Here is an 18,489-nt window from a genome sequence, read left to right on the forward strand (position 1 = left end):
TTAGACTCAAACGTTAGAACAGGCTTTTCCCCGCAGCACGCTGTGTAATAAATACTCACAATGAAAAAGGCGGCCTTTACAACTTATGTCTAAAAATGTGTAGTTTCATGCATCAGTTAAAACACTCGACTCCAGCTACATGACGCGCAGTTAGAAACACTTCCCGCAAGTCGAGCTGCCCGAGATTCACAGAATTTACAGAAAATGTTACATTTTTGTGATTTATATCGTTATCGGACGATAGAATTCTTATATCGGGATATGAGATTTTGGTCATATGGCACAGCCCTAACTTGCAGAATACATTGTGCTATCAGACAGAATTGCATGCTCTATCTGATTTTCTGTGATAGCCATCTCCAAATGTACAATAATGCATGACTTTATCAGAATGATTAGAGTCGCACTGATTGTGAACACGGAAGTCAAAGGCTTCTATTTTGAGTGAAAATTATTTTAAGAGAAGAAAAGTTTAATTTGAGCCAACAAAATCCATTGCTGCCTGCAAGAAATGTATTTCAGTGTTTGCTATTATCCATATGCACACACAATAACAGCCCCTCTCGCTCAGTTGTTGGGATTTGTTCTTGCTCAGATCTCTACTCTGTCTGCTAACAGACATCTGCGGACCTGCTCTCAACATTTCTGCACCCTGCGCGCTCACCTCTTTCTGTACACCCTTATAAGCAGGGGTGCACATAGGTGGTCTGCAGGTGCGCATTCGCTGTCAAAATAAAAGAGGCGCACCAGATAAGAAGTTGCATTGTTTGCGTACATAAGATTTTCTGGAGGAGGACAGGCATTTGTTTAGAACTCTTAAAGATGTCGAAGAAGCAAGCTCCTTTAAGCAATTACTTTGGTGTTCCTCCACCTCCAAAGAAATGTCAGGAGTCCAAACCACAAAAGAAGCTCGTATTCTCGGAAAAGTGGTTGCAGGAGGTGAGCTGGCTTCAAACAAATGATGAACGCACAGAGATGTGGTGCAGAATATGCCGTGAAAATCCCACTCTAGCGGACAAAAACACTGCCTTTTATATGTACGCAAATCCGCGTTGCAACTTCTTATCTGGTGCGTGTCTTTTATTTTGACAGCGAATGCGCACCTGCGGACCACTTATGTGCACCCCTGCTTAGAAGTGTGCCACAAAACCAACCAATCACAGACTTGGATGCAAAAAATTCTCATGGCTGTTTTGGTCACCAATAGCTCGCTAGCTACTGCATTCCGGAAACACTGTCCAGAATGTAGCTAAACCCAGTGGAGTGGTTTGGTTTAAACTAGATTAAAACCATAATGGTCTTGAAAAATAATATATTTTAAAATAAAATAATTAAACATAGTAACCGAAAATGGGTTTAGCTACATTCTGGACCGTGTTTCCGGAATGCAGTAGCTAGCGAGCTGATTGGAGACCCTAACAGCCAATCAGTATTTTTGCATCAAAGTCTGTGATTGGTTGGTTTTGTGGCACCCTTATAAGGGTGTACAGAAAGAGGTGAGCGCGCAGGGTGCAGAAATGTTGAGAACAGGTCCGCAGGTGTCTGTCAGCAGACAGAGTAGAGATCTGAGCAAGAACAAATCCCAACAACTGAGCGAGAGGGGCTGTTATTGTGTGTGCATATGGATAATAGCAAACACTGAAATACATTTCTTGTATGCAGCAATGGATTTTGTTGGCTCAAATTAAACTTTTCTTCACTTAAAATAATTTTCTCCCCAAAATGCAACATTTGCACTTGCAATTTTTTTTATTTTTTTTTGCGTGCATTTAGAATAGAGGGACAAAAATAACGGCATAGTAGTGCAGGTCATCTACTAATGGCCATGTTGGCGGTTTGATCCCTGGCTTTTCCAGCCTTCAGTCTGCATAGCACAGTATCTACGGGCAAGATACTCGCTCCATTATTTTTGTGCGATTTAGAGGCACACTAGCCACTTAATGTATAAACATGTGCCGATCACTCTTTTAATAAGCGTGTCACTGTTTAGATAAATGAATAACAAACATGTAGCACCAGGTTTGCTTCCATAAATAGAACAGGAGATGAACAATTAGCATGAAACAAAGATCTAATTATCTCTTTTGTTGACAGTACAAATGCCAAAGTGCTCGCAAAAACTCGAGTGGCAACGCTGACTCTGAGGTGGGTATGAAAATGTTATCTTAAAAGATCGTGTAAGTGTTAATGCTGCGTCCCATTCTGAATTGGATGTGAATGTTTTATCCTCAGGAGGGTTTGCGCAACACTGATTTCAGCACTACCCTGACAGTGTTTGGACTTAAGCCAAGATCAGGTAACACAGATGTCCTTGTTCTTTAAATGACACTGTCTGAATCGTTTGGCTCAGTGCTTTTCCTTTTCACTGGAATGATTGTCTCGGGGGTTTCTTGGGCATAAAAATAGTAACAAAAATAAAGTCAGTCAGACGGTTAGAACCCATCCTTCCCGTCGATTTGAAAAGATAATAAAAAACAAACTGCTGAAGTGATATAAGTACGTTACATTTTACATGTTGTGTGGATATGAAAAAAGATCTCTCTCATATGTTCCAATTTCATTGAGCAAAAAACAAAACAATAATGTTTACTTACTAAAAAAAACCCTTCTAAAGACATCATAGGTAAAATAAGCAACTCTGTCTAAAGGATGTGTTACCGCGGAAAACATCGTCGATGCCTATATTTGTTGAAATGACAATGTTAAGAATGCCTTGTTTTCACACTGAGTCACTTTTTTTTAAGGTGGAGTCTCATCATTCTTTCACAAGAATTAGGGAGGGTTTTCTAAAGAACTGCTGGTCTGCATCCCCATAACCAGCTTTTGGATACAGTCATGAAATCTTCCTGGATGTACAAATAAAACTTGTTTTACGTTGACAGGAGGATAATAAATCGTGAATTAACCTACTGAAAAAAAACAAAAGCAAAAAAAACAAACAAACAGTGTCGGGGGAAAAATCACATCTGCCAGTTTTCAATAAGGATTAATGTGACAACCTCCTGACTGCATGTTCTCTCTGACTATAAATCTCAAAGAGCTAATCCTTGCCTTGCGTAGACTGCAGTGCCAGCTGAGCATTTTGTAATGCATGTCCACAATCTGTTCGCAATTTTTGTAATCTTGCATCTGTACACTGGCGATTTTAAGTCACACGATCAAGATGTGATTGAAGTGCAGACTTTCATCTTTAATTCAACTGGCTTAACAAGTCTTTCTTTTTAAGAACGACCTTTTGTTTGTCTCCTTCAGTTGCATCAGTGTCTCTTTGGGCCTCATATTGAAGAAGAAGTTTTATTATTATCCAGTGCACAGCAAAAATAATCGCAGCGGTTTACACTGATCAGTAAAATTAAGAAAGTTATTGGAATTCTAATAAAAAATAAGGAGCATAAATTTTTACAAAATAAAGTGCATCGAAGGAATACGTTAGAAGTGACCATGAAAGCCCAAGTTGTACTAATGCCTTGTGCAAAGGTCTTTAAAAAATTTAAAAGGCTTAAAGGTTATGGCTAAGCTGCTCACAACTGTTTTGGACAAAAGTCTCCAATGAGCTTTGATGCACAGTGCTGAAGCAGAATGCTTTGCTGGTGTTGCTTGACCTCTGACCGTCACATTTTACTTGAATGAGATACTCAGTGTGTGTCTCAGGTTCTGCCTTGGGGCGGTTTCTGCCTCGTATCTGTCTGATCTTTTCCTTTCTTTTCGGCTGCTTTTATTATTAGAATTTGTTGCTGGATTATTAACACAGCTTCTGTGAGGCTGGGAATGAAAGGAGACAGTGCTTTTGCAATAGTAGCCCCAAGACAAAACTCTTCTATTGTTTTATTTACATAATTTGTCATGGTATAGCGAGGGAAGAGGCCTCTTTTGGCAATGAACAGACTATCGTCCAGTCCATTTTGAGCTTCTGAAAACTGGAATATGTCATAATATCAAATATCTCTACTTCCTAAATAGTTGATGTAACATTTTTGATAAAGCTGAAAGTCTGCACTTTAGTCACATGTTGGCTGTTTCATTTAAAATAATTTCATTTAAAATATGCAGGCATTTTCTGTAGTTTAATCCATAAAGTGTTATACTTTTTTTTAGCCTATATATGGTTTGCAAATTAACTACTAACAAAATACAAACTTTAACACCGATCAGAGTATCATGAAAAAGTATTTTGACATATTTGTCACAGTTAAATGTTTTAGAACAGCGGTCCCCAACCTTTTTTGCGCCACGGACCGGTTTATGCCCGACAATATTTTCACGGACCGGCCTTTAAGGTGTCGCGGATAAATACAACAAAATAAAACTAGTACCGGTACCGAAAAAAAGGAAATTTATTCATAACACACGTGAAAAGACCCAGGAAAACCGAGTTAACGATAAAAACGATAACAAAATAACGCTGAAAACCGATAAAAACCCTGAAAACGACACATTTCACACCTGAGCCTCAACTCTCGCGGCACGGTACCAAACGACTCACGGACCGGTACCGGTCCCAGGCCCGGGGGTTGGGGACCGCTACACTTAGAACATCAGCACATTTTAATAGTAGATAAAGATAATCTGAGTTGATACAAAATGCATGTTTTAAACGATGATTTTATTAATTAAGGGGAAACAAGCTATCCAAGTCTGCATGTTTCTTTGTCCAGGGTTGCCCCATCCATAGCAGTAAGAATTGAAATCAAACATTTATGAGAACTTGCCATCACTGTGGAGGAATTTTGCCCAGTCTTTTTGTTATTGTTGGATCATGAACTCTGAAAGACTCTCAGGTCTTTCGTGACCTCCTGGATGAGTCTATGGAGTAATTTTGGTCCGCTGGCACACTCCTGGCAAACTTCACCACTGTTCCAAGTTTACCTCCACTGAAATTAGCTTTGTAAAAAATTTGAGCAGTCGCAGTAAATTCATGATTTAACAAGGGCGTCAGGTAGCTTTGGATAGCTTTATTTTCATTAATTTACAAAATCATATAAAAACTGCATTTTGTATTTAAATGCAAAAAATTCTGTCTGCCTTATTTGGAGTGTTTTTTAATTTTCTTTTAAATTTACCTGTTATATGTTACCTGGCATACGGTGATATTCTTTGAATTGGCTCCGATTTTTATAAAAGCTCTTTTATAAAAGTCTAAGGAGGTTGGAAAGAAAGTGACTGGACGTCTTTAAGTTTCTTGAAGACGTTTCACCTCTCGCCTTGCTTTCTTCCCACGCTCCTTAGATTACAACAACAACATCTTTGATGACTGAGAACCTGCAGAGACTCTTTGATAAAAGTAAAGAAGACCTTCACTGACTAGGAAATGAAACTAAATCAGCCAGACTGTGTCTCGTAAACCCAAAGGAATGGGGATAACTTGAAATAAAGGAAGACATGCACAAGCACACTGTACGCTTCCTACTGTAAATACAGATTTAGATTGTATCACAGCCACACCTAATTCCAGGTAACACACAGCACAGATTGGTTCCTTGGACATTGTTGGGATTTGGTCTTATACAGTAAGAGCTCATATTATTTGATAGACTTTCACATTAACTCTGCATTTCTATTGTCAGACTGAAAACGAGCAGGTGGCCTGAAATTGAACTGAGCGACTGTGATGTACTAAATACTTTTTTTTTCTGTTCTTCTTATTTCCTTTGTGTGTTCTTTGGATTGTTACCCCCATCTGTAATTTTAGCCTTCACCAGAGGAAGCCATCAGGAGATCAGCTCTACAGACCCGAGCTTCACGATGAGAAGGAAGATGGAGCACTTGAGAGAGGAAATGGAGAAGATAGGACTGTTACGACAGGTCAGATGCCTTGCAGCTTATTTATGCCTTTGCGTTTGTACGAGTCATGGAGTCATACAGAGGCCAAAGCTCAATAGATCCTGCTTTTGTTTCAGTGTTTACGCCTTCGAGCTAGACAATTGCTTCTTATCCAGCCTTCCTGCTTAGGAATACAGATTCATCATGACTTCACTTGGTTTCCAAGGAATTAAGAAACACGCTGAGTCTAAATTGACTCATCTATTTATGCTGGGGCTATAGCGACGGAGGGATGGGTGTGGAGGGCTGAAACACTTTTGTTTTTGCTTATAAAAATAATTTAGGAATCAGGGTGGGCTGGGCATGCCTAGCTGGACCTACAACCTACTAATTCCAACATAGTTGGGAGGATGTGTGAAATTTAAATAAAAACAGAATGCAGTGATTTGCAAAACTCATAAATCCACATTTTATTCACAACAGAACACAGAAAACGACAGTTAAACAATGTTTAAACTGCGACACGACATCATTTTAAGAAGAAAAAATGGTCATTTTGAATTAAATGGGAGCAACACATGTCAACAAAGTTGGGACAGAGCCATGTTTGTCATTGTGCAGCATCCGCTCTTCTTTTTTTAACAGCAGGACTTTTGGGAGGGGAATGTTTTCCTGTTCTTATCTAATAGTGGACTCAAGCTGCTCAACAGTCCTGGGTCATCAAATGCTGGACTCCAGGCAGGCCAACTCAGCACCCAGATTGTAGTAGATGCAGTATGTGATTTGGCACTGTCTTGTTGAAATATGCAAGTTAAAAACAAAGAAAAATATGTTATCTGGAAGTGAGCGTATGTTGCTCTGAAGCCTGTATATCTTTCAGCACTGATGGTGCCTTTCCAAAAGTGTAAGCTGTCATCAGAGATGGAGGTTTTCTTAACTGAACACTAATAAAATCCCACATCATCCCTCTCCTGTTTCATCCACAAAATGTGGCATCCATGTTTTCCGAAAAGAATTTCTAATGTTGATTTGTGCGACCACGGAACATTTTCTCCACTTTGCCTCAACCAATGAGCTTCGGTTCTTTGCATAATAGAGCTTTAACCTGCTTTTGTGGATGTGGCATGGCAAACTGTGTTCACAGATATTAATTTTAGAAAGCATTCGTGAGCCCCTTCAGTGATTTCCATGAGAGAATCATGCCTGTTTTAAATGGAGTGCCACCAGAGGGCATGTAGATCAACAACATCCAGTACAGACTTTTGGCCTGCGCAAAAAAATGTCTCCAGATTCTCTAAATCAGGGGTCCCCAACTCCAGGCCTTGAGGGCTGATGTCCTGCAGTTTTCAAATGTGTCCGTGATCCAACACAGCTGATTCAAATGGCTAAATTACCTCCTCAACATGTCTTGCAGTTTTCCAGAGGCCTGGTAATGAACTAATCATGTGATTCAGGTGTGTTAACCCAGGGTGAGATCTAAAACCTGCAGGACACCGGCCTGGAGTTGGGGACCCCTGCTCTAAATCTTCAATAAAAAATATCTTTCATAAAATAGTAAAGGGCCTCAATTTAAATGTTTGATATTTTTCTTCCATTGTGAACAAAATACAGGTTTATGAGATCTGCAAATCATTGCATTATCTTTTGATTTACGTTTTAAACAGTGTCTCCAATTTTTCCGAACTGGCTTTGTAAGTACACTCTTACTGTTCCCACAGGAATTAAGAAGGTGTGCAGCTGGGTTCTGCTAACCAAATGCACTTGATTAATTCATCATCACCAAATTTGAGCACCTCAATGAAAGTCAACGTTTTGGCATTCTTCTCGCCTGGAGTATTCGGGCATTCTAACACATGATGGGACAAGGTCCCAAAGTCACACTGAGCAATGATCAGAGATTCTGCACAAACCCCAAGAGGTACAACTCACATGTAGCTCAGAGAATCCTTGCAGCTAACGAGGCATTCAATGCCAAGCTGTGGCATGTGTTTGCCTATTTACTTTTGCCATTTTCAAGCAGCCCTGCAAGAAAGGGACAAAGAAAGTATCAGGGGAAAGCGAATGATCAGGTTAACATTGTGGTTTAGTAGTTGCACACATGCCCGTGCAACCTGCTGCGTCCCATGGTGCTAAAGTGAAGTAACGTATTTGCTTGCAAACCATCTGTACAGAACCAGAGGTGTAACCAACAGTCAGCATGTTGGAGAATGTCAGACACACCTAAAATATGCGAAGCATGCACAGTGTCGTTGGCATGATAATAAACATTAGAAGAGAGCAAAACACATCAAAATGACTGGCTAGTCTAATTCTAATGAAAAGCATTAGAGATGCAAAGTCTCTACAGGAGAGGCTAAAGAAAAATAATGCTTTCATTTTCTTAATCAGGCCAGGTTCATGAGGTGATGAGATGACAGTGGGGAAGAAAACAACCTGTCATCACTTGTCACAGAAATACAGGCCGGTAAAAGAAGCGCTATAAATTCAAGGCGTGCACAGCATACTTGTGATAGCATCACACACTGACAGATGTTTTATACAATACCTGCCCGAGACAAAAGAACTCTTTGTCAAACCTGCCAAAACATCTTTACAAAAGGAGAAAAAAAATAAACAAGGGCACAAAGTAAAAGGGTGTTCCAAAACTGAGATGAAAGTCCTTAACAAAAGGAAAACAAAGTAGGCGTAGGTGACACTTTCCGTTATGGAAAAAGAACAGACATTACTTTGAGAAAAACAGCACTCCTTAGACTCGGAGTGTTCCCGTGCCTGGCTCTACTGGGTGTTAGGCCATCATAGCATTGAGGTGAACCTCTTTTTAAAGATGTTGTCAGCGAGAGGATTCTCGCCTCGTTTCCAAGAAAAGTTGCGGAAGCAAAGTGGTCTCAGGACGCGAGCTACGATACATTTGATCTGTTCGTTAATGATCAGATGATGAGAATAAAAAATTGAAGGCAGATGAAATGACTTGAATAAGTGGGAACATTAAGCAGAGAAGAAGACAGCCACCTGACAGCAATTGCTAACTTGGTTGGTATTTTAAAATTGACTGGGATTTTTGCAGTGGGTGGAATTTTTTTGATAACAGCTGAAGGTTACTGGAAGTGTTTTTGCGTGCTGTAGCAATGTAGCCATGGTAAGGAAGGGCTGATTAATCTGAGGCAAGAGCCTTCTGAACTCAGGCAGTGGTCTGTTAAGCAGGAGTGATGGCATTTTTCCACACATGGAAGAGCTTTGGATAATTTTCTAGAGCAGTGTCACACCTTCCACCTAATTGATAGGAGCTCATACACAATTTACACATATAGATCTAAACTACTGGGAAAATTATAATAAACACATAGAGTCTAATCAGAAATGTACTTTTAATTAATTTCTGATTGACCTGAAATGTATCAATAAACAAATAGTGTGTTTGATTCACCAGAAGTGTCTTTGTCAAAGTGCCGTTTACTCCTTCAGGGTGGTTGAAACGTGTGTTTGTAGGCGGTCTTGGAGTCTGAGACAATCAGCTCCAGGTTATGGGTCAATAAATAATTCAGGTTTTGTTCTTGAATCTTGTCCAGAGTTGCTTTGTAATGCGGTTAGATTCCTGTTTTCTGGCAAGGGTTTGTGATCTTACCTAACAGTCTAGTACAGAGTACACAGCCTGTCTTTATTTTATTATGTCCCTTGGATTTACATGTTGGTGTTGGGTATGAGCTTCCGTGTTTGGTTATAAGGGAAGTATTTAAATTCTAATATTTGAAAATTAAGCCAGGTGGTCATTTGTCCTAATGGAGACGCCTGTATAAGTGAAAGAAACAGTTTCCACGGCTGGATTCAACCCATACAAGTGGCTTCTTCTTCTCTGACTGAAGTGACATTTCAGGGTGTGCTTGTCCGTGCTGGGGTGAAAGCTTAAATTAGACTGTGGACAGAGCAGTTCACTGTTTGGGCAGCCAAGAGAACTTTCATTTCTAAAAACATAATCATTGTCATCGCTGGTTAGAAATGCTTTCCAGTCCAAGCAAAAGGTCAAACGGAAACAGATGGACTTCAGAAAAGTTACAGAAAGCAAAGCATCACACCACAGGAGCAGAACAGTGCCTTATTCATGAACTTCATGGGAAATCAAAAACACGTTCGAAAGCATGCACAAAAACATTCAATGGTAGACAATTGACTTCAATAACATTACCAGTTTCTTCAACTGCTTTGGATATATTGCAATGATAAACAGTAACTTTCCTTCTGATTTCCCACCTGAGGCAAGTATCTAATTCTTCTGTCACTCCTGACTCACAGCAAATAGATAAACCAAGAATACCAAGAAGTATTTGTTGGATTTTGTCCAACTCTCTTCTCTGGCAGCAGTACTAACCCACCCATTCATACAAAAACAAACAAATTGGTTATGTGGGAGATATTTAATAAAGACATAAATAACACTCTGCAGATCATCTGATTAACAGGGAGTGATTATCAGAACGCACATGCTCAGGTGTACTGGAAGCAAAAATAATATAGCTTAGTAGATAGCAAGTATTAAAAGGAGGATTTAATATGATCTTTCAGAGTTGCTTAACTTTCATTAAGCTGCGTGTGGTACACACCCAGGCACTTACCTCAGATCATTAACTGATTACACTCTCGTGAACCTTTGGTCCAAAGAAGCTGTTTGGCTAAATACAGTAATTAAAACTAACAGAATGAAATGAAAGCGAGAGGATGGAGAACCCGCTGTGAGTAATTGATTCAATGTTAATAAATTAAACACCTTTTCTACTCTTAGTGCGTTTTGTGTGTGTGTTTGCAGAACATTGAGTCCAGGCTCAAGGTGTTGCTTCCGGATGATGTTGGAGCAGCTCTAATGGACGGAGTTGTCCTTTGCCATTTAGCTAATCATATCTGTCCTCGGTCTGTTGCCAGCATCCATGTACCATCTCCTGCAGTGGTGAGAACACCCCATCTTCAAAATGAGTCTTTTTTTAAAAATTGTTAATGCCAAGAGTTAGAAATTCTCATGAATTTATTGGTTATAAAATTTTTGTCTGCTTAGCTATGTGGATTTTGTTCCGCTGTGAGTTTAATTAACTAAAATGATTGATATTTGGGCTTCCAGCCAAAGCTTAGCATGGCCAAATGCCGGAGAAACGTGGAAAACTTCTTGGATGCCTGTAAGAAGCTGGGTGTCCCACAGGTACTAACATTAACCATTTAACACTTTCATTCAGGCATTTCATACACGCTTCACTTCAAACACCACTTAACCTGTATTTATTTTGCAATATATTCTGTGAAGATTTATTACCTTCCATGGTGATATCCACCGTTGGGCTCTGAAGCACAAGTTCCATACAGTTTCTGCAAGTTATATCATGCATACTCACTGGTCTGGTTTTTGCCTTTATCCTTGATCCTTCTCCAAATGAAGAATTGCTGTCATAAATAATGAAAGACAAATATATTCTATTTGTCTCTGGTCAAATCTGCCTGTCAGAAAAGCTTATAACAGTTAAATACTGTCTGAAAACCCCACCTTTCTTTTTTATTTTTCTCTGAGAAAAATTAACAAAAAGACATCTCTCTGTTGACTCAGGACAAGCTGTGTCTGCCACATCACATCCTAGAAGAACGTGGCCTAGTGAAAGTGGGTGTGACTGTGCAGGCTCTGCTGGATCTCCCCACTTCTAAGCCCACGCAGCTCTCGACTGTTTGACACGAGCCTCAGTTTTGCATCAGACCTGCACTCGTGCAGGATCACCTCTCTACCAAGCCCAAACCTTCTTCCTCATTACCAGGGACCAGAGATCCCAGTGGGGCGAGGACACAGTGGCCCCATGGGTCTTTTGGAGTTGACTTTTGCCTGACTGAAACAGGAGACAAGATGTCTAAATGCTTCTGTCTCTTCATATGATGTCAGCTACCACTTACCTCTCTTCCATCACATTTTCACTCTTATGCTGTTCCTATTACTGGGGTCATCCTGGATGCGTGTTTTCTAAGGTGCTGAGCTAAAACTTGCAGAAGAGGCACACACGACGGTGAATCTAAGACATTAAAGGTTTGTGCGTCCTTCTTTCTAGTCACTGAGTCTGCGAGTGTCAGCACTGACCAAGTGGAAGTGAGGAAATGACAGACACATAACTCACTCTTTCACTGGAAAGGACTAGGCTGCCTGTACTGAGGGACCTTATTGGGTCCTTACACTTGAGTTGCTCTTCTTACTTGTTAAATTTATTTTCTCAGTGAATTTTTTCTTGATTTTTGTTTTCATGGTTTTACACAGTCTTCATCAGGCATGCAAGGATGATATCCTGTTTTGAGCAGCTAAGCCTGATTCATCAATTGTTTTGTTTTTGTAATGCATTTAGACAGTGCTTTTTGAAAGCCGGTGTAATCTAGGAATGAATTTAATGTTATTATCATGCAGACAGAGGACTTTCCGCCTGTTTTTCTGGTGCAGTTTCAACACCTTTCGACCATAAATCACATCTGCATGCACCAGGGGACTTGACATTTGACCACTGTGATAATACGAACTTGGCTTTTGCCAAAAGCATGATATCTTGTTTTGTACTGTAGCATTTTTTCACCGCGTTTTTTTTTTTTTAAACTCTAGGCCATTCTCGATTTTACCTTTTCTGAAGCTTTTGATACTTTGCTTCCAGCTGTTTCCAGTTAATGCTTGCCAGTTATGTGAAATTAGCAGCACAGATCTGCCGTATTGTTTATATTCTATGTGAATATTGTTTGTGAACGGCTGACTGATGGGTGCCTGGATCCGAAAATGGTTCAGGGTGCCCTTACAAACTTCCCACGCACGGTATGGTCTTATTTTCCCACTAAGCCATCCTGTTTAGTGTGGTTTCTAATACACTTTATTTCAGGGAAATTCTATTATTTATCTATTTATTTACTTGTTTTAACTGTGTACATTTTTGATTTGTGTGTCTCTGTCCTCACTATCTGCCCACATGCAACTGAAGATGTTAATCTAATGTTTTCCAGCAAATGGAAAATGACTAAAAGCTTTTAACTTTGGCACTAATCTGTTCCATATGGTGGATCTGAGAGTTCAGTTCACTGCCACGTGAGAAAACACACGACAAAAACAGACAAAACACAAACCAGAAATTGAAACCATAAACTAATCAAGAGATCTGAAGAATAATTTTCTTTATTTTTATATAAACACATTTTTTAACTTCATTTCTCAGACCATGATTTGCAGCCATGGCTAAAAAGAAGTTCATCATCTATCATTTCTATGGTTAGCAGGATCATACCAGGATGTAATTTTAAAAGTATAGTTCTTTTCAGGTCTAAAACTTAACCCTGGAGAACCCATGGGGTCAGATCCGACCCCATTGGTTTACTAGGGAACCCATGGGGTCAAATTTGACCCCATGGGTTCTCCAGGGTTAAATAACCCTAAGGACATATTAATACATGACATAATACAATGTTATTTAACAAAAAGGACGCCAGAGTGCAGAGGCACTTTGGAATTCTGGCCCACTCTTCTTTACACGCCACAGGATTTCAGTCAGATGTCTGGGATTTCTGTTGTAGATTCACTTACTGTTGCATGACCCGGTTTTGGCCAAGCTTTAGCTGTCGGACAGGTGACCTCACATAATTGACTCTAGAGTACTTTGGTATACAAACAAAACAAGCCCAAGTCATCACTCCTCTTCCACCGTGCTTTTTAACAGTTTAAGGTATGATACATTTGAGTTAATCTTATCTTATCGTATTTTCTTTTTGCCAAATGTGGTCCACTTTAGTCTCATCTGTTCAAAGGGCATCATTCAAGAAGTCTTGTGGGTTGCACACATGTAACTTTGCAAACCTAAGCTGTCCGCCATGGTCTTTTAAAAGCAGAGGGCTTCCTCTGGCAAGCCTTCTAAACAAACTTTATATGCGGCATAAAGTTGTTGTCACTTTGGTGATGTCTCCTTGGCATTGAACCAGTTCATACCTGAGTGCTCCAGACCAGAAAACTGTCAAAGCATCTGCTTTTATAGAGGAGCTTAGGAATAATAAGCAAGGACTTACTTCTGCTACATTAAGGCTTACTTTTTGTTAAATAAATAATGATATGGTGTATCATGTTATCTGTTATTGTTCATCTCCAGATGTGCTTACCTCATTTTAAGACCTGCGATGGACAGATTTAATATATTTTGTCCTAATGTGCAAAACCTTAGTACAACACAGGGGTTGTACTGTCATTTTACAATGACTGTGTATACACTCTGTGTTTAAAACACAGTTTTAATTAAAACCTAAAGTGAGGTTAATGATTGGATTTGCATTAAATAGATTACTGGCAAAAGACTACACGATCTACTAAATATGGGCTAACGCGACATCCCTAACCACTTCATAGGGCCAGGATACCCAGTTCCCTAATCTGACAGAACAAACAAAGAGAAAACTTGGTTAATGATCGGTAACTGACTTCACTAACTTCGGGTTTCTTCACTCGCAGCCATTAGAAACAAAGTATGATGACCTAGTTCACACCATTCTCACACAATAGCTTTCATGCAGCCAACAGCCACAGACTTCACTGAAGGCTAATTGATTCTAAATTTGCATGCTGATATGACACCAGTTAAATTACTTCTGACAGAGAAGTCTTTGATAGCGCAGCTATGGCAGTCTCGTGTTTTAACAAGGTCTCTCTTTTTACCACAGAAACAAGTTGACAGGGTGGTTAGAGCAGAGTGATGTCTGGTGAATATGTGGCGGATCACAAACCTGTCCTTTTTTGGTGAGCCTTAGCTTTACTAGCTTAACGAGCCAAAGGCTAAAAACTAATGTGAAAAAACATTTGAGACTGGAGCAGAACATGTAGAACTACTGTGCCTCAGAGGAGGGATAGCTTTATTTATTTATTTGTTCACTTGTAGGTTAACTTCTCTGTACAGGATAATTTATGTTGTTGTTAACTTAAACTGCTTCTATGCCGATGAGCTGCATCTCCGATTGGCCATCTTACTTGTGGAGAATTTGCTCAGATGCAGTGGTCAAACTTCATGAAAGGAAGTATAGAGACTTGCACTTCTGGTTTGATTCCAGGATACGAGCGTGTGTGCCAAATTCTTGGTTTCCATGTTACTGCTTTTCACCTCACGTTAATAACCCCAGTGTCTGAATTTGAATGGTGTTCATGAGAACCTCTGCTTCCTCTGAATAGCCTGTATTTTCCCCCCTATTGATGCTATGGCGTCATGTTCCAGAGAACAGATATCACACAGATAAAAATTAAGCTTCCAGTTTATCAGACCTTGAGTGTAAAATATGCATAAACCATCACAGAATCTCAGGTCAAACATTTTACTTATGCAGATAACTTTGAGTCTTTATGAATGACTGTACTGTTGGTCACTGGGTGATGTTTCCTGGTGTGTCATTTGGAATGTGGTAGTTGTTCTTTTTCCTGCAGGGCTCTAGTTAACAAGCAAAGCAAGCAGCAGTCAGTGAGCTCTCTTTTAAAGTATCTACTGTATGCATTCACCAAATGTATTGCCGTGCAGAATCCTTTATTCTGAAACACAATCAAATGTAACAACTGAAAAAATAATACGTAAAATAATAATATTACACTGTGGTAGCCTGACAGGAGCTTTTTGGGTATATCTGATGGTAGCTTTCTAACTTCTTATCTTTAAACAATAAGAATAACTTGATACCTGAACTTACCTTACCTATAGATACTGTTACAAATATTAACAATGGTGCAGAACTTTAGCTAAGAATGTGTTGCCTCATCTCTGTCTTTTAAATTGCTGCACATATTCTGTTGTTTTAAATAATGCAGTTGCTCTCAAATTTGAGGTCCTTTGTGTGAAAAGTGAAAGGAAAAATAGAATTTTGTAAACAAACTAGAATACATTTTCATGATTTTGTCACTTGTGAAGACTGCCTGGGACTGGGACACATAGTGTGTTGAATATCTCACCGCATAGACAATGTTTTGTGGCTTTAATCATTATTATCCGGTTACTGATGTGGTTTCCATGGAATTCGACTGAGATCTTCAGATAATAGTGACTCATACAGGTGAAGGAATATAAACAGAGGATAATTTTCTCTCCTGTGGGGAGAAGAGGTTAAACCACGTGATACAAGTAATACCCTCTGCTAATATATGTGCATCTACAAGTCATAAAATATTCAGTAATAGCAAATTAAATTTTCACCACACCTTGTGGAAAAAACCGCTTTCATATAAATCCAGTTGGAAAAAAGCACTCACACACCCTCAGAGTTCTTTGTCCTCAAGATTAGCACAAGGCAGGCCTTATCCCTTGTGTATTTTTCTATTTCTAATATCCATAGTAACACATATTGTATTAACAGGTGTGTCTCATTTCCTAAGGGCTGCAATTATAATAAATCCAATTGGACACAAAACCTCAGTGGTGTTTTAAGTGGTACAGATTTAGGCTGAATTGAACTGGTGTTGGACTCTAACGATGCGTGTAACTTCTGTAAGTTGTTGTAGAAAGCAAGGGAGAGCAGCAGCTTGACCTCTGTTATCTCTTTCTGCAATATACTTATGTCATCACCGCACTGCTCGTGCCCCTGCAAAGACACGGCACATTACATTTTCATTCATCTTGTCATCGAAGTGTTTCTGCAAAGCATATTTACACCTCGGTATTTGCAAAAGAGATGTGATATTTTCTGACATTTGACGGAAGCTTAAACCCCCCCATCTGTACCCAGTGTATGGATTTTCATTTTGACTGAATTCAGTTCTGTGACATTGTATGTGTAGCGGTTGTTAGTAAATCTTTATTTAAAAGTCTCGAAAGTAAATCTGTGTGTTGTAATCTGCGCCCCTGTTTGTACTGCCCATGAAGTAATCCTTGTTCTGACAGTTTCTCAAGTTCAACCAAAGATAAGGCTTCGGTGGGCTAACAACATACGAGTTTTCTTGTGAAATTTCCACTTTATCGTTCAGTATCTTTTTGTTAGAGGAGTAAAGAACACAAAGAGGACACTGCAACATAAGATTAGAGAAAGAAGCGCACGATCCCTCTAGCCCTTTAGCTTGGCCCTACCTTAAGGACTCTAATCTCCAATACTTTAGCAGGGATTTCTTCAGGGCAAGCATGGACTGGACGAAATAAATGTAGGGACTGATTCCTCTTGACATATATGAATAGTGTTCAGAGGCAGGTGTTAACAAAGGTGAACGTGATCTTTTTTGCACTGTTTGGAAGTGTGAAAATGTCTCTTTCTGTAACTATTGCTTGATGAATGTCTCTCATCATTAGTGAACATTGTGTTACCTCAGCAACTGATCCATCCGCTGTTTTTTTTTTTTTTTAATGTTTCTTATTAGGCCTGGGGGCAGGTTTATGTGTTTCTATAGAACAGCAATGTACAGGATGTTTTGGAATAATGGGAAAGTCTGCTGCATACTTACTGAACAGCTTGCAATATGTAGAATTCATATGCATACACGAAAAGACAGTGGTGCTGATTTTTATTTTGTAATTTTGTATGTGATAAATCCATTGCCGTGCCTAAGTATCTGTTATTGGTTTAATTGGTTACGCTCGCCATGATTTAACGTCTCACAAGTGTCGTCTCGTTAGGAGAAAACAGTGAAATAGTGAGTTATGTCTAAATGCTACACTGCCGAGAGAATTCACAATTCATGTACATAATCTGGTTTTTTTGTATTTAAAACTGGTCTGACGCATGCAAGACTACAAAATCACTGAAGCTAAACCTGTGTACATATCATCTGTGTAAATTCCAAGGTTTTCTTATAGCGAACATGCTGAATCTAAAAATAAAGTGAAATTCTTTGGAGCTCAGTCTGTGCTGTCTTCATTGCTTTCCTTTCATTCACTCACCAGTAGAGCACATGTACACTCTCAAGTAATGTTATCTGGGCCAGATTGCATCAGCAGTAATTAATAGGAACCGGTTTCTTCAGATTTGTTGCCCAAGTCTTTGACGTGATTTAACCAAACCTTGATAAAGCTTATTGTTAGGGCTGGATCAGGTGTGTCACTATAAGTTCTGGCTGCTGTGGGACTTGATGTGATGAACTGAGTGACTCTTCTCCACACGCTCTTATCACTCTGCACGTGTTTACAAGTGGAGCATGTGATTAAATTATTTTCTTCTTCCTGCCTTAGCCTGTGTTTTCTCTCTCTCTGCTATCGTTGTATCAGTCTATCTTTTATATCATCTTCTGTTCCCTTTCCTCTCACACACAATCAGTCACACCAGATGCCTTTTAAAAGGATTTTTCATCCTTGTTTGTTCATAAGGGTGTCTACTAATTATTTGGGATTTCTCCCAAGTCTTTAATCTCCAGTGTAAAGCGTCTTGAGTTGACTGTTGGTTGCAGCATATATGTCTCTCCTTTGTCCTGTACCCATAACATCACCCCCGAGTGTATGTGTGTGTGTGTATATATATATATATATATATATATATATATATATATAAATAAATAAATAAAACTGAATTGACATAGGAGCCAAACGCAGACACTGAAGCTAAATGGAATACCAAATAATCTGATAACCAAATCCAATATTACGTAACAAAAAGGTGGAAAACCCCAAACTACGCACGAAAGGGAAAACAGATGACAGGATATGGACAAAGGGTTGGGAAGGACTATATATACACAGAGGATTGACTGTAGAATGACATTTTCAAAGTACAACAGGAAATAACCAAAAGTTATTTAACTGCAAGTGA

The 18,489-nt window shown here is 39.3% G+C and overlaps 1 protein-coding gene across 2 annotated transcripts in view; it reads left to right on the forward strand.

The window, feature by feature from the left end:
* lrch2 (leucine-rich repeats and calponin homology (CH) domain containing 2) overlaps window positions 1–17,583 on the forward strand; it is a 35,887-nt gene extending 18,304 nt beyond the window's left edge. The window contains exons 16-22 of one of the 2 annotated variants that reach the window (XR_003273566.1): window positions 2,095–2,145; window positions 2,233–2,296; window positions 5,690–5,802; window positions 10,559–10,696; window positions 10,865–10,942; window positions 11,342–13,065; window positions 13,165–17,583. Coding sequence is in view for 1 of the 2 variants with exons in the window: in XM_026181519.1 (XP_026037304.1) it covers window positions 2,095–2,145; window positions 2,233–2,296; window positions 5,690–5,802; window positions 10,559–10,696; window positions 10,865–10,942; window positions 11,342–11,461 (564 nt within the window). In the remaining variant the exon portion in view is untranslated. Of the gene's footprint in view, window positions 1–2,094; window positions 2,146–2,232; window positions 2,297–5,689; window positions 5,803–10,558; window positions 10,697–10,864; window positions 10,943–11,341 lie in introns of both variants that reach the window. The other variant, XM_026181519.1, reaches the window with a different exon arrangement.
* The last annotated feature ends 906 nt before the right edge of the window (window positions 17,584–18,489 follow it).

This window comes from Astatotilapia calliptera, chromosome 10 (genome assembly GCF_900246225.1).
Source record: "Astatotilapia calliptera chromosome 10, fAstCal1.2, whole genome shotgun sequence".
Classification (NCBI taxonomy): Eukaryota; Metazoa; Chordata; class Actinopteri; order Cichliformes; family Cichlidae; genus Astatotilapia; species Astatotilapia calliptera.